This window comes from Dicentrarchus labrax, unplaced genomic scaffold, assembly GCF_905237075.1.
Source record: "Dicentrarchus labrax unplaced genomic scaffold, dlabrax2021, whole genome shotgun sequence".
NCBI lineage: Eukaryota > Metazoa > Chordata > Actinopteri > Moronidae > Dicentrarchus > Dicentrarchus labrax.
This window is the reverse complement of record NW_026136720.1, coordinates 28,130,104-28,151,831: the sequence shown is the minus strand read 5'-3', so window position 1 is coordinate 28,151,831 and position 21,728 is coordinate 28,130,104. Positions and strand designations below refer to the sequence as shown.

The 21,728-nt window shown below is 41.9% G+C and overlaps 1 protein-coding gene across 1 annotated transcript in view; it reads left to right on the top strand.

Annotated features, from left to right (window-relative positions):
* plcg2 (phospholipase C, gamma 2) overlaps positions 1 to 21,728 on the top strand; it is a 40,726-nt gene that overhangs the window by 16,950 nt on the left and 2,048 nt on the right. Inside the window, exons 7-32 of the mRNA XM_051383138.1 lie at positions 208 to 288; positions 382 to 425; positions 515 to 587; positions 2,302 to 2,403; positions 2,730 to 2,848; positions 4,932 to 5,017; positions 5,224 to 5,341; positions 5,656 to 5,824; positions 5,948 to 6,043; positions 10,647 to 10,733; positions 10,846 to 11,015; positions 11,209 to 11,409; positions 13,318 to 13,440; positions 13,550 to 13,730; positions 13,945 to 14,013; positions 14,116 to 14,225; positions 14,309 to 14,405; positions 14,509 to 14,581; positions 15,454 to 15,626; positions 15,883 to 15,985; positions 17,830 to 18,033; positions 19,244 to 19,383; positions 19,575 to 19,683; positions 19,811 to 19,978; positions 21,344 to 21,432; positions 21,524 to 21,687. Coding sequence (XP_051239098.1) covers positions 208 to 288; positions 382 to 425; positions 515 to 587; positions 2,302 to 2,403; positions 2,730 to 2,848; positions 4,932 to 5,017; positions 5,224 to 5,341; positions 5,656 to 5,824; positions 5,948 to 6,043; positions 10,647 to 10,733; positions 10,846 to 11,015; positions 11,209 to 11,409; positions 13,318 to 13,440; positions 13,550 to 13,730; positions 13,945 to 14,013; positions 14,116 to 14,225; positions 14,309 to 14,405; positions 14,509 to 14,581; positions 15,454 to 15,626; positions 15,883 to 15,985; positions 17,830 to 18,033; positions 19,244 to 19,383; positions 19,575 to 19,683; positions 19,811 to 19,978; positions 21,344 to 21,432; positions 21,524 to 21,687 — 3,149 coding nt within the window. The remainder of the gene's footprint in view (positions 1 to 207; positions 289 to 381; positions 426 to 514; positions 588 to 2,301; positions 2,404 to 2,729; positions 2,849 to 4,931; positions 5,018 to 5,223; positions 5,342 to 5,655; positions 5,825 to 5,947; positions 6,044 to 10,646; positions 10,734 to 10,845; positions 11,016 to 11,208; positions 11,410 to 13,317; positions 13,441 to 13,549; positions 13,731 to 13,944; positions 14,014 to 14,115; positions 14,226 to 14,308; positions 14,406 to 14,508; positions 14,582 to 15,453; positions 15,627 to 15,882; positions 15,986 to 17,829; positions 18,034 to 19,243; positions 19,384 to 19,574; positions 19,684 to 19,810; positions 19,979 to 21,343; positions 21,433 to 21,523; positions 21,688 to 21,728) is intronic.

Here is a 21,728-nt window from a genome sequence, read left to right as displayed (position 1 = left end):
GTAAATAAATCTAATGAATTGATTACACACCTCTTTCTCTCCGGACTTTGAAACATGACTCTGTGATTAAGCCTAAACCTACTTAGACTTTATAGACACAGACGGCTGGTGCATCTGTTTTATTTAATGATGACAGATTAGACATGATTTACTTTCTATAGGTGCTGTTGCAGTCTGATTGAGTGCTTCTATGTTGTGCATTCACAGGAAGTGGGAGCAAAGAAAGACCGCCTGGACTTTGAGCAGTTTCATAAATTGTACAACCATATAATGTTTGAACAGAATGAGGTGAGTCTGAATTGATCACATTAAAGTAACTGTATGTATTATTGCACATATTGTTTTTCAGCATAGTCATTCATTATTATTTTTTAAACTCAGATCCTTGACGAGTTCAAAAAGGAATCATGTGCTTTTATTCTGGGGTAAGCTCATGTTTTTTAAAGATAGTTTGTGGTTTGTCAATGTTTGTCAGTGTGGTTTGACTGTGTGTTTGCTCTCTTCCATTATACAGTAACACAGATAAACCAGATGCCTCAGCAGTTCTGCTCCATGACTTTCAGCGGTTCCTCATCTATGAGCAAAAGGTAAAATAATCTACAGTGAAGGATTAGTACACCAGACAGGAGAGATGTTGTAACTTTGTCTATCAGACAACTATTTTCCCATTCACTTTCCTAGTCATTTGTATTGCATTATATCTACAGACACTGAAGGTCACCTTCCATAGAGTTGAGATGCCATGTTTGTTTGTTGTTACAGTAGCCCAGTACCGTTTTCCAGGTGCTTCGCAACCACCATAGTTTCTGCCTTGCGCTTGGAAGGGGGAGGGTGAAGTGAGGGAGTTGCGATGTGCAGTTTAAATTTGAATTTTTAGTTTAGGTCTTTATGGTCAAGGATTTGAGGTAAAAAGACTAGATTTGGCAGAACTTGTTTGCAGATATACTGCGGGACAATAATAAGTATCTTTGTTGTATTAGAGTTTGATTAAAGATTAAACTAAATAAACTATTACATTATTTGACATCCAGTTTTTGACATCTGCTAGATAGTCCTGTAGGAAAGGACCTGTAGTGTACCAAGGTCAGTGGGCTTTATAAGATGGTTATTGCTGCGTGTCATCAGAATAAATGTAATGAGATGAAAAGTAGTCCCCAGAATTGACCCCTGAGGTACTCCAAACCCAGTTCAGTCAGCCAACTCACGTTTGAAATGTTTATTACAGCAGTATAGCATATTTAGATTTTGGCGTCCCCGCAGATATGTTTACATAGAGATATTGGGGAGTGATGAGCAAATACCTTAACCCCCCTGTTGGAGCCTACAGGTGGATGCTGGGGTGGTGGTGGGGCTTACAGCGCAGCAGGCAGCAATAGCTAACAGCAGCAGCAGCAATACAGATGCAGGGCAACAGCGGCATTGACAGAGCAGAGGGAGAGCTGGGAAATTGTGAAGTTTAAATAGACCGCCAGATTGGAAGGGTGTGCTTGGTTAGTGATTATGGAGTGAGGCATGTCACGTGTGTATATCAGCGCAGCTCGAGTTGACTGCCTGAACTAGCTCCCAGGCTTCGCTCCATTTGTGGCCGATGAACTGGTTTAGGCGGAGGCCAGAAATTCTGACCTCAAACTTTAAATAAACAAATTACAATTGTCATTATAATTTGGGTTAATAATATCGGTTTCACTGTTTCATTCTTCCTTTTCTTTTTTTGTGTTTAATTTACATCATAATGCATTCTGTTTTCCTATGTAATATATTAACCATTGTCATCAAATTATAAGTAAATCATCCACAACTATATCCCACATCTACTTTAATGTTTGTTTTAATTTTTCTTAAGACTGAATAAAAAGAAAAAACAAACAAAAAAATATGTTCCTGTAAAGGAAAACATTGTTTTGTGATTTTAGAAGACAGACAAAAGGTCCTAAAGTTCTTTTTGAGAGTTTAAATGAAACATTAAAGGTATATAAATAGTCTGATTGGAACAATAATGTGTGTCTGATTTTTTTTCCACAAAAAAAGTATAATGTTCACATTAAAATCCTTAAACAGTAATCTCCTCCTTCTCCCTCATTAAAACCTCCAGAATTTCTGAATATGCAAATGTTGTTGATTTCTAAAGTTGTCCTGGACACAAGATGTCTCCTACTTCACTGTAAAGTCCATTCTCAGTGGATGTGCACTGGTGGCTTCAAGTTTCGACATCACACTGGAGAAGTGTTAGTCCCACAGTTTCATTCTAACATTTGCTTTAGTATTGTTTTCTTACTTCTACTGTGTCCCTTCCACCCTCAGGAAACCTGGGCCAATGATCTGAACCAGGTCAGAGAACTGATGACCACCTTCATTGACGACACCATGAGGAAAACCAATGATCCAGAGTTCACCGTCAGCGAGGTATTCTGCTCTGTGCCTGCATGCATTGTGTGTACATGAGCATGCAAAGATATAACAGGCAGGCCACTTTATGTAGAATGTGTTTTCATTGACATACTTTCGTCATCTTAAAGTCATTTTGACTCTCCACTGCATGTGATGTAACACTGAGCTGAATTTGGCAGGAAATAGCAGGATAAATAGTTACTTGTAGGGATGCAGGTGTTGGTGTTAAGAGTAGGATAAAAATCATGACTGCTGAAATCTTTGTTGTTTGTTATATTTGAAGTTGTATCATTTCTAAACTGAATCACACAAGTAACATAAAGAGGGATCTCCTCTTCTAGTTCCTCAGTTTCCTGTTTTCCAAGGAGAACTCTGTGTGGGACGAGAAGTTCTCAGAGATCAGCAACCTGGACATGAACAACCCTCTCTCCCATTACTGGATCAACTCCTCACACAACACGTCAGTATGACTCCACACACATACACACACACACACACACACACACACACACACACACACACACACACACACACACACACACAGAAAGGCTTGTCTGTTGAGGTTGTGAGGAGCCGCTTGAAACAGTGAGATTCAGTGAATCTGAGTGAATGGGGAAGACTATTCCGCAATGTTGGGGCTAAAACAGCAAAGGCACGGTCACCTTTAGTTTTATAGTCAGAGCGGGGAATGTGTTGACAAATAAACTCAGGTCCCCATTAGAAGCCCGGTCTGGATAGAAAATGTATAAAACCTAGTAAAAAACCGGCTTGAGTGAGTTCTAAGCTGCTTAGATCGCCTACACAAATACAAATGTTTAAATGTTTTTTGTCAATATGCTACACTGTAAAGGTCCACCGATTAAAAGAGTTGTGAATATTGTCATGTGAAGTCTGTTGCTCACTATTTATGTGCTTGGTGCCATAAATCTTTAGCTGGCATAAAACGATGTTCACGCGTGAGAATGAAGTGTCATGGTGGCGGCAAAGAGAAAAAAGTACAACCTGAAATTCAATTTGTTTGTTCTAAAATAGATTCCTGTCCCCAATAAAGGCAGGGCAATTTAAGCTAGTAAATGCCTGGGCTATTATTAGAAGTTTTACACGTTGTATATGGAGTAAGGTGCATCATACTCATCATGTAAGAAGTGACTGACACTGTTTGTGATGGAACAATATGGCTTTTTAACAATGCTACTGCAATTGAATTTAGCTATTAGCTGATTTGGAGACATATGGAGACTAGACATATATGGTTGCAGGTTTTGTCACCAACCAACCTCCCCTCCCCACCTGTTCCTATAAAGCCTCTCTCAACGGCAGCCTGCTACAGAGCCATAGCCTGACACTCTCCCACAGACACTGGAGAGTTAGCCTCTTTGAGTCGCTAGCTTAGCTAACGTTGCGACACAGGTACCACACAGAAACTTCTATAAATGGCCATGTATGTGCTTCCAGTAACTGTAAAAGCTCCAGGGGACTCTGTGTTTCCAGATGTGGAGAGTCTGACAGCAGCTGCTCATGGCTGATTAGCTCAGTTAGCTCTGACTATTGGCAGAATACACAAGTGTTCTTTGGCAGTCTAAAAGTGAATGGCTTATACCTGGTTTATTATTTAATTAATCATCATTAATTAATTAATTTAATCAATTATATATTAACATGAATAAAGCCCTTAGTTACATATTATAAACCCTTTATTAGAAAGTGATCCCAGTTCCAAGTCCGCTACTTCCTTCAGCATCATGATCCCAACTTTCCATATATACCATCACTTTCTGGTTTAGATGCTCTGTCAGAAACTACTTTTTATTTCAAGAAACAACAACTGTATCTTCTTTTAAAAATACAACTCTTGCAAAGATCAAGGCAGACTGAGTGGATGAGCTGGGAGAGGACTTGGAAGAAGACATTTGGGACAGCGCTCTACTAAGAGAGAATGACAGCACTTCATGTGCCAAATTAAGTATAATACAATTTAAGATCTTACATCGCATCCACTACTCCAAAGCCAGACTTACTAAAATATACCCTAACACAGATGCAAGCTGCGACAGGTGTCGAAACACTCCTGCTGACTTCACCCATATGTTTTGGTCGTGCTCAGCCCTAGCATATTGGTCTGCAATCTTTAAAACATTGTCAGAGGCTCTTAATATTGACCTACAACCCAAAGCAGTAATGGCCATATTTGGTACTACAGACAGAAGATATTCTACAATAAGGAAAAGTTATAAAAACATCATTGCTTTTACAACACTGCTTGCACGCAGAAGAATTTTATTATATTGGAAATCTAAAAATCCACCTAGTGTGTCTCTGTGGTTTAATGACCTAATGCAGTTCATACAGTTAGAGAAAATCTATCTATGTACATGTCCTGTACTATCAGTGCTCAATAAAAAAAAACATTAAAAAAATGATGTTGATGCCAACTAGCAAAAACAGGACCAAAACAGATCTTCCATAGCAGAGGTACCAACACATGGTTTTAATTTTGTGAAATATGTATAATTAGCATGTCTGTTGTTTTTTGTGTTCAACAGCTACCTGACAGGTGATCAGCTTCGCAGTGAGTCGTCTACAGAGGCTTACGTACGCTGCCTGCGTCTGGGATGCCGCTGTGTTGAATGTCAGTATATATATAACAGCCTCATTGTGCTACACTTAGATCATGGATGTATTCTATTTCACATTTGGCACTTAGATTAACAGCATCGGTTTCAGTTTAGGCCATTTTACAAAAATCCTAATGTCAGTGGGGGTGGCAGAGAGATTAATAACACATTTTATATCTACAACACTTGTTTTTGTGTTTGTAATGCTGAATCTGTCCAGTGGACTGCTGGGAAGGGCCTGGGGAACCAATCATTTACCACGGCTGGACCAGGACGACCAAGATCAAGTTTGAGGATGTGGTCAAAGCCATTAACGATCACGCTTTTGTGACTTCAGAGTAAGAATCACGAAAAAATTGTCACTATGACAGGGACAACATTATGTTCATTCACACCCTTTTATTTACAAGTTGGTAGGTGCCCTTGTGGCCAATAGATAGGTAAATGGAGCAGCATCCAGGTCTGAATGATTATATCACTGGTTAAATAAAAGTAAAATAAATAAATTATAAATTAAAACTAGTGCAAGGATTTGTGCTTCCCAACAAATGTTTTTTTAATTAAGGATAATGTAATTATACCAGTTCAGGCCCCTTCTCTTGGTACTTTTTTATTTTTTTGTAATTTTTTGGTAACCATGCATCTCTCTCAGGTACCCAGTGATCCTGTCCATAGAGGAGCATTGCCCTTTAGAGCAGCAGCGTCAGATGGCTCGTATCTTCAGAGATGTGTTTGGAGACAAACTGCTGACTGACCCTGTGGAACAGATGGCTGAGCAGCTACCTTCACCTACACAGCTGAAAGGCAAGATCATACTCAAGGTACTGAGTGTGTGTGTGTCTAGCATAATGTTGTGTCAGTGGAACTGGTATATCACCGAGAAAAGTTTTGTGTTGTCATTAGTAACAGCCATGTCTGTGTTGTCTATGTTGTCCTTGTTGCAGCACAAGAAGCTCACTGTGGAGGGAGCAGGAATCAGTAAAGACTTCAGGAAGGGGCAGAAACAGGGAGACCTGGAGATGTGGGACCCTGTGGATCAGGTACTGGTAGAGGGGTTAAATAGGTATGGAAAGGTTATAACTTGTACACAAAACTCCCCATGCACTGCCAACAAAAGTCAGGTGCTGGTAGCAGGACTATGTAGTAAAACATTAAAATTAACCACAACACACTGGAATGACTTCACTGTGATTTATTTAAGAGCGAACAACGTATCCGTAGGTATGGAAAGGTACCTGAGAGTCTAACCGATATTCCACCAGATACGGCCACGACACTCTCCGGCTCTGCCGCAGTCCGGCTCTCTTGAGTTCTAGGCAAAGCTATAAATTCCACCAGAAGCGCCTCACAAGCTTGTCCTCTGCTCTTCTCTGCTCTGCGTAGAATACGAAGCTGGTCTATTTCTGACGAAACCCCGACTCACATACGTCAAGCAGCACAGAGCAGATTGCACTGGCAGGAAGTCACACACAGAAACAGCATAGAGAATCCGGTCAATTTCACTTCAAAATAAAATACAGCGTGCAGACTCCGGATTAAATTTCACACTACATCAACAATGTTGCACCAGGCCAGAAGTCAGTAAAGTTCATAACTTTAACTCTTACACCTGCTGAATTTATGTGCAATGGTAATATTTCAAAGCCACAGGGGTTGCCACTTGGTGTTAACTTGTGCTTCCTAACCTAAGGTCCATGAGTATGGAAAATAAATGGACTATCCATATATATTAGTTATGTGACATTTGGGTGTTTTTTTGCATAGTAAGTGAAGTGAGGCTCTTCCTGCTGCAAAAGTAGAGGAAAAGCTACAAATGCCTGAAGAGAAGAAATGAATGCCTTATAAAAACAATCGGACGGAAATTACGCATTTATAATTTACTGAGCTGAGAATTAACAGTGTGCACAACAATCTAGAAGCTGCAGCTATAATAACTTATTACACAATTAATTAGACTGCTGTAGTGTAACCTAGAGCCGGGGTCTGTTTGAGGTTTCTGCCTCTTAAAAGGAAGTTTTTCCTTGCCACTGTCGCCAAGTGCTTGCTCATGGTGTGAACTGTTGGGTTTCTTTGTAAGTGAGTTCGGTCTAGACCTGCTCTATTTGAAAAGTGTCCTGAGATAACATTTGTTATTAGTAAAGCTAATAGAACTAGATGTTTCAATCCTTTTAGAAGGAAACTCTTGACAGTAGCAGTCGGTGTGGAGTGGTGAAAAGGATGGTAAACTATGTCATTGGGGTCATCAGGTGGGCACCCTGCTTCATTGACGTTTCATTGATTGAAGCCCACAACGTGTACCCAGCATCCCAGGTACACCCCCCTCCATGCCATACCCTCCATATCCCTAATGGGCTCTCCATGGCAGGGGCGTCCTTCTCCCTGAGTCGGGCCTAAGCCTGACTGCATACCATCTGTCTCTACCTTGCTGCGCAGTTGGGGTCCTTACTCTTGATCCAGAGCCAGTTACTGCTTTTTTCAGCAGCACTTGACATGGACTGTTGGAGAGAGCAACCCTTCACCCCTATTTTTCTCAGCAGACTGGTGATAGATGTGGCAACAAAACCCCTGCATCCCACCTCTACTGGGAAGATGTTGGTCTTCCAGCCGTTCTGTAATACTTCAGCTGCCAGATCGGAATATTTGTTCTTTTTCCTCTCATAAGCCTCTTCAACCCCATCTTCCCATGGTAATGTTAATTCCACAACATATGCCAGCTTTGTTGTTGGAGACCACAGGACCATGTCTGCCCGGAGTGTCGTAGCCACTATTTCTGGGGGAAACACAAGCTTCTTATCAAGGTCCACTTCCAATTTCCAATCCCGTGCTGATTGCAGGATGCTTGTATCCTTAGGTGTTGTGTAATGCTCTTGATGTTTGCCAGCTGGTACAAAATTTGTGAAGTTGACCTGTCCTGCTGATGTTTGTGGGAGGTTGTTTGTGGTGGTTCGCTTCTGTTCCAGTATTGATGCAAGCTCTCTGAGTACTTGGTTATGCCGCCAAGTATAGCGCCCTGGAGTGAGACTTGTAGTGCACCCTGATAGAATGTGCCTTGGGGATGCAGGTACTTGACACAGGAAACAGGTGGGATCTTCTCCATACCACGCTTTCAGATTTTGGGGGGAGGGTAGCAGATCGTATGTGGCTCTGATAACAAAACTCAACCGCGCTCCCTCCATCTGCCAGATGTCACGCCAGCTGAGCTTTTTCTTCTCCAGGCCTTCCCAGTTAGTCCATCTCCCTTGGTTGGCCATTGAGACGGCTTTGACATATCGCTCTCTCTCCTCCTGTCTCCGGACTTCTTCTACCACTAGCTGTCTCTTCTGCCCTGATGTTGCTTTGTGCCACAGAGGAGTTTTTGGAATGAGTCTGAACCCTGCCCTCCCACGCTGTACTTGTCCAACCACATCTCTGAAGTGAACCGCAGACTTTGCACTCTGAACAGCTTCTGATGGAATCCACTTCCTTCCCGCTACCACGCGGGGGGCCGTGACTGCATCCTCGGATTCAGTTAGGGTCATGACGACCCTTGCTTTGGTGCATTTGAACTCTTCCACGAGCCCTGTGAATGGTAATTCCAACTTGCCATGTCCATAAAGTCCGACGGAACTTAAACAACGTGGAATTCCAAGCCATTGCTTCAGCTGTGTGTTTATCAGCCGTTCCAACTTTTCAACCTTGGTGATGGGGATCTCATACACAGTTAACGGCCACAAGAGTCTTGGGAGTATACCAAACTGAAAGCACCACAACTTCAGTTTTCCTGGCAACAAGGTCTTGCTGATGCGCTCCATGTACTTGCTGATATAATTTTTTAGTTGTTCAAACTGCTCGGTGTCTTTGAGCTTCGCATCATACCATCTTCCCAAGCTCTTTACTGGCATTTCTGAGACAGTTGGGACAGGTATTCCGCCGACATGAAATCTTTGGTCTGTGACTTGGCCTTTCACGATGGAGATGCTTCTGCACTTACTGGGCTTTAACTTCATCCTCGCCCATGTTATATTTTGATGAAGTTTCTCCAGCAGTCTCTTGGTGCAGGGGACAGTTGTTGTGAGTGTTGTTAGATCGTCCATATAGGCTCGAATTGGTGGTAACCTCTGATTACCTCGTTCTCCTCCCACGACCCATGAATTGGCACTATACAAATTAAATTGAAGTGAAGTGTGTCAGTGATAGCTAATGCTGTGCAGAGCAGTTTTGTGTCAAGGATGATCCGAATTTGTTCTTGTGTCGCCTTCCTGCTCAGACTTGTTCTGTGTTGGGAGGGGAAAAAAACTCCTATTGTGAGACAACATCCTCCCAAGTGGTGATAATCACTGGAGCCGGAATAGGGTGACAACAAGACTTTTTGTCCCCCCACTTTCAGGCGAGTCTACTCCATGCTCACGACTATGTCTGCGGCTTAGAGGACCTAAGACATCTATTGGCACCATGCTAGCTTGTCGGGAAGGGGGCTAAATAACACTCCAAAGTTAGGGTTAGCCTCCAAAGGCAAAACATTTGTGGTGGGAAAACTGACATGGATGTTTTCTAAAGAGATCCCTTGACCACTGACTTCAAGATATCTGAATGACAATGGGCCTATAGATTACCACAAGTCTCCCCTTTACAAACATGTCTACTTTATGCTAATCCCATGCGGTTTTGGGCAAAAAACATGCACTTTTTTGTATGCAATAGAAATGAGCTATTTTTGCCTAGTGTACTTGAATATGTTTTGCATAAACACTATTTGCATTTTGTGTTTGCATAAATTGGGTATGACCAGAAAGCTGATGTTCTTGTTGATTCAATTAACCCAATAGTATTCATGTGTGATGATGTTCCTCCCCATTTTTTTAAACTTGACCTCACTGTAGAAAATGAGCTATTATGACCTCTAGGATAATCACAGCCTCAAACTGTACAACCACAAACTAGAAACCAACAGCCTTCAGGGGATGGATGGCTTTCCCAGCTATATTCACGCCACTAATGAAAAACAGAAGGCTAGGCTCAAAGGAAGTTGACATGAAAAAGTTCACTAACGTACTACATAATCCAAAGCTGGATGCCCCCGGACTTTGAAGTTGTAGAGCTTTGGCCAGGTCAAAAAAATCATGTCCAACCCAACCTGATCCCAAAAGATATTCTATGTGAGCCCTAACCAAGCCTGCACCAAGTAGTTTTGGGCCCGAGCCCAACCCAAACCAAATTTGTTTTTTAAACATTTTTCAAAGCTCTAATGTGTTGGTGTCATCATGATTAGGAAATATACCTTTTTATGCACCATCTATAAATAGACAAGAAACAGCCAAGACTCTGTATAATAAATGAACACTTCTATTCATACTTTGGTTTCACTAAAATTCCCCAGTTATGTTTCTGATTTTTTACCAAGTTTTAGAGCTATAAACACATGTCGGAGTTATTGAAGCTTCAGCAATAGTAGCATAAGTAGTTCCAGTCTTATACCTCTGCTGATTCTACAGAGAGATACCAACCTCATTATCTGAATTATGAGGTTCATTGTTGGGATTTCCTTGTTGATATAGAGAAATAATTAATATTTAAACTTTAGTGAGTCATTTTAGAATCAAAACTATTGCATGTTGCTCTGAAAGGCTGAAGTTAAACATGTACATTCTCATTTCTATTTCTCAGCGGTGGAACAGGCACTACTGTGTGATCTCTAATGACAAGTTGTACTACGCAGAGGAGTATGAGCAGGAGGAAGAGGATCCCAAGAAGGTAAAAGAGAGAGAGGAACGTTTACCTGCATATTTGTGTCACATTGTTTTAAATTTTAAATCAATTGACTTTAGGTGGTCCACAAAAGCGGTGTTGTTGTCGTCTTTCTCAGTTCCAGGACCTGCACATTTCAGAGCCGTGGTTTCACGGTCGCATGAAGGAAGGCAGGCTGATGGCTGAGCGACTGATCCAAGATTACTGTGCGGAGACTGGGGGAAGAGATGGCACCTTCTTGGTCCGAGAGAGTGATACCTATGTGACAGACTTCACCCTCTCGTTCTGGTACAACATCCAATTTCTTGACTTAATGGCCAAACCAACCAAAACCACTGTAAAGAAAAACACCCCAAGGCCATGAGCTGACATGTGCAAAGTCCAAACTTAAGAATATTTTTGCTTTTGTTATACAAATTGTGTGATATATTTTAATCATATGTACATATCTGTAAACACACGTCTCCTGCGTGTATTTCAGGCGCAGTGGGAGGGTCCAGCACTGTCGTATTCGCTCAGGCTCAGAGGGGGGGCACACTTTCTACTACCTGACGCCAAACCTACACTTTCCCAGCGTGTACTCCGTGATCCAGCACTACAGAGACAACCCACTGCGCTGCCAAGACTTTGAGCTGCGTCTCACCGATGCTGTACCACAGCCCAACCCACATCTACATGAAGGGTATGTCATATATGAGGCAACACGATATCACAGAGAACTGGATACACATGCTAAAAATCATTATACAATGTAAGCTAGTGGTTCATTATGATACCTTAATACCATTTTGGTAAATTTAAACCATATATACAGTATGTTTATCCTTTACATTTACCATATTTTTTATACTTGAACTGTAACCGAATAATGCATCCACAAACAGTGTGTTAAAATTATTTTTAATTATTAAATTCTTCTGTGCTCTAAAAGTAATCAGTAGGATCTTAAAATCAATTCTAAATCTTACTGATAGCAGTAGCTGAGGTGCCTCAATTCTAGCATTCTATACCTGTTTTTGACTGAGGAAGGTATAGAGAGAGTTGCAATAGTCTAGACGGGATGAAATAAAAGCAAGAATTACTTTCTGCTAGATCCTTGCCACCATCACCAAGAGCTAGGGTGGCCATTCGTCCGGCTTTAATGCCCTGTCACACTCATTTGTCCTCCTTTTGAGAAAATAACTAAAAAGGTCCACCTTTTGACACATTACCTCGTTAGTTTAATAGTTATTGGCTAAAAATGTGTGTCAAAATAAGTAATTTCATTGGTTACATTTTCGTGTTGTGACCTATCAACACATGGCTAATTTTGATATTCAAATGGGCCATGTGTTGCTACTACCAGGCTGTCAATCAAGCTCTCAGGACAGAGAACTAACGTTAGTTGTTGGACGGAAATTCTGAAAATGCTCATACTCAGATGTATAGGCAAAGCCTAGGCAAAGCCTAAACATCTGAAACCGAAGGTGCTGCATTTCTTTACCCTTTATCTATCCAGATAAAAACATTAAGAACAGTTTCTGTATGATGTTCATTAGAGCTATGTAATCTGAATTGGAAGGGCACGTTGTCATGAGCTGTATCTTGTATATTTATTATTAGCTATGTGGTATGTGTATGCACCTTTATGTAATCTGCTGGAAAAACATTCAAATTTAAAACCGGATCATACCAAACAAATATCTGCTTGCGTGTCCCCGTGTATGCAAAGTGTCCTCCTTTTTGATGTGAAGGAAATGGCCACCCTACCAAGAGCTTGCTCATGGTGGGAACTGTTGGGTCTCTGTAAATCATTTTATAAAGAGTAATGGTAATGCTAAATGGACCTGTACTCGTATAGCTCCTTTCTAGTCTTCCGACCACTCAAAGTGCTTTTACACTACTTGCCACATTCACCCTTTCACACACATTCACTCAGTGATGGCAAAGCCCATCGAACAGAAACTCATTCACCCATTCATACTCATTCATTCATTGCTCAAGGATACTTCGACATGTGGCGGGAGGAGCCGGGGATCGAACCAACCACCTTTCGATTAGTGGACGACCCGCTCTGCCTCTAGGCCACAGCCGCCCAGTTTGGTCTAGACCTGCTCTATTTGTGTGTCCTGAGATAACTTCTGTTATCAATTGATGCTATACAAATAACATTTAATTGAACTGTATCAGCACAGGATAAAAATGACTTTTGATATATTTCTGATTTGGAAGAATCAGAACTGATCCACTCTCTTTACCTGCTCATCTATTAAAGTCCATCCGATGAGGTTGGCAGTTCAGCTAAAGAGGGCAAATGGGCTGCTGCCCGGGCACCTTTAACCTGGCCTTGCTGGCATTGTTATATCAGTTTGGTACAGCTTAACCTCTTCACTAGATACGCCCACAGAATCACAGTAACTTTTTCACTTCTCTCTTTCTCTCTTTCTTTACTGGCATGACAGGAAAAACACCTCTTCAGCCAAAACATCATACTGTGTCACACAATTTTAATAACCATCTTCTCATACACACGCATACATAATGTAACTGTCTTTGTTTGTGTGTGTGTGTGTGTGTGTGTGTGTGTGTGTGTGTGTGTGTGTGTGTGCAGGTGGTTCTACAGTAACCTGAGCAGAGGTCAGGCGGAGGATTACCTGCTGAGGATTCCCAGGGATGGAGCTTTCCTCATCCGACAGAGAGAAGGAGAACCAGACTCCTTCGCTATCACATTCAGGTGCAGTGACACTTTATTTCTCTCTTCCTGCTTTATGTGTGTGAGTGTGTGTGTGTGTGTGTGTGTGTGTGTGTGTGTTTTCGTATGAATCAAGCTCTCTCTCTTTCAGAGGAGACGGTAAGGTGAAACACTGCCGGATCCAGAAGGAAGGCAACATGTACCTGCTGGGCACCACTACAGAGTTTGAGAGCCTGGTGGAGCTGGTCAACTACTTTAAGAAGAAGCCGCTGTATCGCAAGATCAAGCTTCGTTACCCAGTCACCCCCGAGCTGGTGGACCGCTTCAGCACAGTGAGTTACTGCAGGAGACAAGGCCAGAGAAAATGTTGAGAATCCATGTCACTGTAGCAGCGTATAGTAATAGAAAAGAAAAACTGAGACATAATAGATTTGAATGTACGATATGTGTCAGAATACAGGGGTTATATCATTCAGTATATGTTTCTAAATCCAATAACATGTCCTCTGCACTGACCGGTACCTAACAGCTGATTGTTCTGCACAGGAGAAAGACTGTGCCTCTCTGTACGAGATGAAGACATACGTGGAACCCAATGAGATTGAGCCCTTACTGGTGTGTAAACAGGACTATACCGTGTCAGCTTTGGCTGTCTTTTATTTTGTGCAGTTTCCTTTGATAAATACATTCATGATTGTGTGTGTATGTCTCCTTTAGCCTCAAAGTACAGTTAGGGCTCTATATTGCTACCAGTCGAAAAGGCCAGATGAGCTCAGCTTCACTAAAGGAGCTTTGATACACAATGTAACAAAGGAGAATGACGGCTGGTGAGTCCACACACACACACACACACACACACAAGCTATCTAATCGACATCAATTGGTAGTCTCACTGCAGTACACGTTACAGGTGGAGGGGCGACCATGGTGGAAAAGTGCAGCTGTTCTTTCCATCCAACTATGTAGAGGAATTGAGCAACAACACCAAACCTGAGACCAAAGACCAGGTGAAGATTAGAGTTTAGGTCACAGTTTAACTGGAGGTTAATTAGCATAGAGACTGAGTAAAAAATAATCTAACCTGTGTGTTTGTGATGTGTATTAAAACAGGACATGGAAGACAACCCACTAGGTGAACTATGTAAGGGTGTTGTGGACATCTCCAAGTGCAACATCCAGAACTGTGAGTTATTTAAGTGTCTGAAACATGCTTGACATTCACATTCATTTGACTTGAAAATACCTGATACCTTCCCCAAGCCCAAAGATGCAAAAAATATTTAGTTTTTTTGTTTTTTATGTGGTTTTTTTAAAGTGTGCCATGGATCAGTTCCTGAAACAATGAACATTAATGCTAGTATAGTTTAGGACTTGGGACTTGTCTCTCCTGATTTGGGACTTGAGACTTACTTGTGACTTGCAAAACAATGACTTAGTGCCACCTCTGCTAATTAGCAAGGCATGTAAAGTAACAAAAAAACCAAAAACTACAGGGTAAACAAACAAATATTAGTGCAGTTGGGTGTCAACTAAATCAATGTCAGACCAATCTATTTTTTTTTATATTTTTGGGGTTCTATTTGGCTTTTTAATTGATAGCACAGGTCAAGATAGACAGGGAAGGGAGAGGGTATGACATGCAGCAAAGGGCCACAGGTTGGACTCTACGGGTCTTTGCACTCACTACCTCTTTTCAGAGATTCAGGGAAACATGGACTCAGGTGCAACAACAGATACTAGGGCAAACAGCAGGAGCCTCCCACAGCTATTATATGTCTAGTGGTGGAGAGTTGATCACAAAATTGGGGTTTCTTGACACCAACAAGTTTGGGGTGGGGTTAACCAGCTCTGACAATCATTATGCTGTTTAGGCTATTCCCACAGTAAAGATATCAGAGTTCATTAATGTGGCTTCCCTTGGTTTCATCTGTAATGTCAAGGGACTGAATCCAGAATTTAAAATGGGATTCAAATATGCATTGCCTACAAAAATATGATTGCTGTGCATCTTCGCCCTCTCTCAATGTGCCTCTTTTCCTCCCTTCTTGTTTCTAGTGAAGAATGGCAAAAGCGGGATGCCCCATGTGCTGACCCTGCAGGACATGGAGCAGGACAGTCTGCAGTTTGACCTGGCTGCAGGCTCTCTGGAGGAGCTGTTTGAATGGTACCAGGTGGCCTGGGACATTACTCAGAGAGAGATGAGCAAGCAGTACCACAGGGAGCAAGAGGTTTGTATCTCATGGCATATCATAATATATGTAGTGATGGAGGAGCCTATCTCAGTCAGTTAAAACCTACAGTGGACATCTAAACCATTTTATGCAATTAACATTACAGATATACAGTATATATAACATTACCAGTACATTACAGTACACACTTAAAACAGACTACCTGCTGTATAACCACAATAGGGTGTTTCACTGGTGGTCTGTTAGCATCATTGTGCAAACAGGAAGTGGTTGTCTGTCTGTCCAATCTCAGATCAGACAGCAGGAGGAAGTGGAGAAGAAGGCAGAGGTTGCCATGGAGATGTCTGACCTGGTGGTCTACTGTCAGCCACGCAGCAAGGAGAAGGACCGCTTTGGTAAACACATGCACATACTGAACACAAAAAGCTGTGAACACGAGCAACATGACAGTGTGAAAAGGACCTGAAGTGACAAACTTTACCACAGGTTCACAGTGGAAATACGCTCCAATCGCGTATCAATATGTATGTGTTAAGTTAAACAGCAGGCTAGTTTTAGCTTGACTTGGTCTTATTTGTGTAGCCCTCCAGAGAGCCTAAGACATGAGACACTGTATCATTGTAGGAATACAATGGATGTCAGTTAATAAGCTGAATTTGAGCCGTGCAGCCGAACCACAGATCTCCCAACACCCAGTTTTTTGTAACATATACATTGGAACTGAAGTTTGAAGAGTTGCATTAGAATTAGTTGAACTCAAATAATGTCTGGTGTAGAATTTGTCAAGTCAGGAAAGGCTGAATAAATCTGACTGACAATCTGACACAATGTTAGCTGTTTGCCCCTGCTTTCAGTCTTTTATGCTAAGCTAAGCCAACCAGCTCCTGGATACACTACTTGATTAATTGGAATATAGCAGTAAAGCTATTATGGTAGGTGGCTTTCCAACTGAACAGTCCATTTAAATATGTGGAAAAGGCCATCTTAGCTATGAAGATTGGAAATGCAATAGCAGCATTTTGGTTATTATTTCCTGTGTAACAAAGTTTGATCCAATGAGCCAGTTTTTCTGTACTGATCAAATTCATTTGTGGGAAATGTAACTGCAATGTAGTTGCAGACTGACTCATTGCCTCCATGCTGCATTTTACAGTCAGACCTCATTCTTGTAGAGGAAAAACTGAATAACCTGAGAGTTATTCAGCGAGGAGCTACCTTCACTGTTCTTACACCACAAGTCAAAGTTGTTCAACAAACAGGATGTGACTAAAAAGAAAGATCTAAAGACTAGACTGCTTCCTGTGTTACACAGATCTAAATTTGGAAATGCACTGAATGAATTTCCATACATAACCAACATCCACACCATAACAGTCTATATCAGATGACTCTGTTATTCAAGGCTGTTACATATTCAGAGGTCATTTACCCAGGTTAGTTATTTTTCCAGTCGTGAGTATAGCATAAATGGTTCAGAAATTCAGAAGGAAACACTGTGGGTGATGGGCTATAAGGCTTTGCCATCATAAAACTGCTGTGCTTTCTGACCATTCTCTAACCCTGACCTAACTTAGCTTTAACTGCCTTTGAATTCTACTCTCATCTCTCAAACAGTAGACGTGGTCTTATATCTACATACATTACTAGCCTACAACAACCAGCTGACAAGTTCTGCTACCTGGTGCATTGTCATCACTGGCAGGCTGCTTGATCCGAGTACCCCATGACTCGATCATTTGCTTGGTTAATTGATTAATTGTTGTTCTATAAAATGTGAAAAATGTGTAAAATGATGATCGCTGTTCCCCAAAGCACAAGGTTACGTCCTCAACTGTCATAGAGGACTAAAGAAACCAGAAAATATTCACTTTTCAGAGGCTGAAGTCAGATAATTTGGACACTTTTTCTTAAAAAAAAAGAGACTCAAAGCAATTAATATAATAGTTGACAACTAATCGACTAATTATTGCAGCTCTATAACAAACCAATCTTCTTAGCAAGCAACAAAAGTGAGGTATCTGGTGTCTATTATATTCCCAGCTAGCACCATCAGTTAACAACATGTTAAGCTAACTAGCACAACTAGTTAACAGGTTAAGCTCAAAATATTCAGTGTGACCACAAAGTATCCACAGTTTCAGTCCAGTTCATTGGTCTGTGGCCATCGACTGATGCAACCTGAAACCGTTAGCAGCTGACCCCTAACCTCTCAAATCACTGTTCTTTGCTCCGTCTCTAGACAGCTACACCTACAAAGAGATCCGCTCCTTCATGGAGAACAAGATCCCGGGAAAGAGCCGCACCAAGGACTTCCTTCAGTACAACTGCAAGGCTCTGAGTCGGATCTACCCGAAAGGTCAGCGCGTGGAGTCCTCCAACTACGACCCTTACCCACTGTGGGCTGTTGGCTGTCACATGGTGGCTCTCAACTTCCAGACTGCAGGTACAGTAGTTTATCTGGGTTGAGCAGAGGGAAATGTTGGGGGTCCCATACAATACTCTTGTACTCTTGTCTATCCATCCACTTCCATGTGTTAGGGATTGGTCACATATGGGGCTATTTTCAGAAACAGGACTACAAACAGGGCTCCACCTTCGCTGTACATAACATCACCGCCAAATCTGGTTGGCGGATGCATTACACTGTCTATCACTGATATCTAAGGTTACGTTCACAATACAAAAGCTCAATTCTGATTTGTTGCTCAAATCTGATTCCAGTCTAAACAGGTCACAGTCCTGAATTGACCTGCATGACAATGTCTGTCTAGAGTGACGTAAAAGTCACATTAATTCTGATATGACTGTTCAAACTAAGGTCACTGATTTGGACCACATATAAAAGTGCCCGGAATCAGAATTGATAATATTCGATTCCATGTGATTTGAGCTGTTTACACTTTCATGGAAAAATCAGATTTGAGTCACATATAAGCAAAACAAATCTGATTTGGGTCAGATTGGCCTTCAGTCTGAACATGGCCTAAATGCTTGCTAACGTGCGACATACATCAAGAAATAAAAATGTTTCCTCAAATATTTGTATTAAAAGTTATCCCCAGCTTTAAGCAGGAAGCTTGTCACATATTGGCAGCAGGTTGCAAACACAAGCAGAAGGCAACAAGCAGGCAGGTAAGATCAGGGTACATGTAGGAACAGGAACAGGCAGCAGTGGGTGGATACAATTTAATTATCTGTTATGGCCACATTTTAGACTCAGTGATAGGCCGGTAAATGAAAAGAACTGTCAAAACTGTATTTGGAAAAGTGTCTGAAGATTTAGAAATAAAACAGTGTATTGATTTCTAATACCACCTTTAGACATTTCTATTCAGTGCTTTACTAATGTGCCACAACAATAACACCTGAGGGTCAGTTGAGTAATGATGGGGTCTGGAAAATCAATTTAAACGCAAATGGGCGTGGCTTAAATTAATAGAGACATCTGGACCCACAAAATCAACGAAAATAGAATTTGGTTTCCGAGACTTGCAGTTCATCAGTGGACATGCATACATAAAAATAGACAGATTCCCTCCTTTATAATTAGATCAATTCAGTACTTGCTGCCTAAAGGCTAGGTGAAACTGTTTTCAGCTCTCATGACACATGTGTAAAGCAGAGATGCATATAATGTGTACGTGTCCACCCAGATAAATACACCCAGTTGAACAGCGCCCTCTTCAGTCTGAATGGACATACTGGTTACGTGCTGCAGCCGGAGCTCATGCGCGACGATGGCTACAACCCTCAGCAGGAGAAGAAGAAGGTCAAGTACAACATTGTGGTCAGGGTAAGTATGTGCACAAACACACACACTTTATAAAAAGTGGCTAACACATACATCAACATCATGATCATGAGGTTGCTTTAGGATATATTTAGATTCCATCAAACGTCTCCATTTCTCCATCCTGTTAGAGGTGTATGATGCTGCAGTGAATAGCAGCATACTGAGCAGTTTACTGTGTCTGTCCTCTGCAGGTGATTGCAGCCAGACACCTTCCTAAACCCGGCCGCAGCATCGCCAGTCCATTCGTGGAGATCGAGCTGTGCGGACACACAGAAGAGAAGTTCAAGACCATCGTCTATCGTAAGCAAAGGGAACGTGGGAGATGGGGAGGGTGAAAGCTAAACCTACGGGACGGAGAGAGGGGAGAGGGAGGAGTGAGAGATTGCTTGTGATCACGCCAACAATGCTGTCGTTCTTCCTGCTGCAGGTGATAACGGTCTGAACCCAGTGTGGAAAGCCCCAGCAGAGCCTATAGTCTTCACCGTGTACGAGCCTGAACTCACCTTCCTGCGCTTCGTCGTCAACGAGGAGGACATGTTCTCAGACCCCAACTTCCTGGCTCAGGCCACATATCCTGTCAAAGGCATCCGCTCAGGTAAGAACACACAGAGAGCACAGAGAGCACAGAGGGCCAGAGCTGGTAAATGGCTGCTCTCATGAAGCTCGTGTAGTACTCATTGTCAAGCATGAGTATTACTGTACTTTTTTCCCTAGAAGCAGGATTTCTGTACACTATACTTACCTTATTACCTTTCAGTTTTACCTTCTCTTTTACCTCTTTTGAGACAGTGCAGCCACCAGTGCTCATCCACTGAGAATGGACTTTACAGTGAAGTAGGAGACAACTTTAGAAATCAACAACGTTTGCATATTCAGAGATTCTGGAGGTAGAAGGAGGAGATGGCTTTTTACGGATTTTAATATGGAAATTATACATTTAATTTTTTTGCAGAAGACACATATCAGACACACATTATTGTTCCAAACAGATTATTTGAATATATGTCTTAGAACATTTCTGCAGGGGATCTTTAAATGTGATATGATATTATACGGTGAATATTCCTATTTTCATTAGTGTTTCATCAAATTAACACAGCTCCCTTTTGCCCTGGGGCACACTAGCAGGGGATCTGGCCCTAAGGCAGTAATGTTAATGATATGCCTTGAAGTAAAGGGGCTACAACAATAAAAGCATCAGTGTGGTCCTTTGAAGCTACGGTAGATGATGTACTGTGTTTCAGAAGCAATTTTTGTTATATTGTTGAATTTATTTTACATCCTAACAGAAATCAATAAATGAAAAGCTATGGTAAAATCTGTTATCTTCAGCAGTCACAGGCCTGTAGCCCAGCTAATCCTTTCATTCAGACCAAAGGAAATGATTGGCTGATTGACCTGCCAGTCTACCTACCTACCTGCTGGGAGGGGGTGGGATTTATTTGGGTTGGATACTTTCAAAATCTAGCTGTCTCTTGCTAGTTTCTCCAACGTTACCTACCCTTCCGAAGTCCCGCCTCTTTTTGGTCTATGCTCCAATAGCAAGGCTCGATCAGAACCAGAAACGGAAAGATAAAAGTGACACCAATTGTTAGCTAGATAGTTAGCTAGCGTTTTGCTACTGAGCAACACACTGCCCAACTAGCTAATCCACATTAACCATTAGATAGCTTGTCACATCTGATAGCGAATGTTAGCAAAACACTAATTACCTAGCTCAAGGCTGATGCAGATTATCTAGCAAGTTAGCTTGTGTTTTGCTAACAGTAGCTGGCCACCTTAAGATGTGACTATCTATATGTCGCCTTTATCTTTAAACCATAATGAGCCAGGTTCCAAAGGGGGCGGGACTTAAGAAGGGTCAAATGTGTAGTTTGATGTAATTGGTTGATGTCCTATCATTAACAGGTTTAACTGTGTGCACACAGAGCTGACTGAGTGTTTTATTTTGTTTCGACAGGTTACCGCTCTGTTCCTCTAAAGAACGGCTACAATGAAAACTTAGAGTTAGCCTCTTTGCTGGTCCACATCAGCGTACAGCAAGCGGGGGTGAGCAAACACACAGCGCGCATTAGTGTGGATTTACACAGTTTGACTTCAGCATGGAGGTATTTCTGACTGTATGACTCTCGTCCTTCAGAGAGCTGAGGAGGAGCTGTACTCGTCCTCCAGCCAGCTGAGGAAAAAGCAGTCTGAGCTCAGCAGTGAACCTTTCCTGTATGACACACACACCAACATTCGTGCTGCCGCCCCTCGCCAACAGAACCACCTCACAAGAGAGGTCAGCACAAGCGAGAGACACAGGTTAGCCTCAAACTCACAGGGTAGGGGGGGGGACTACGTGG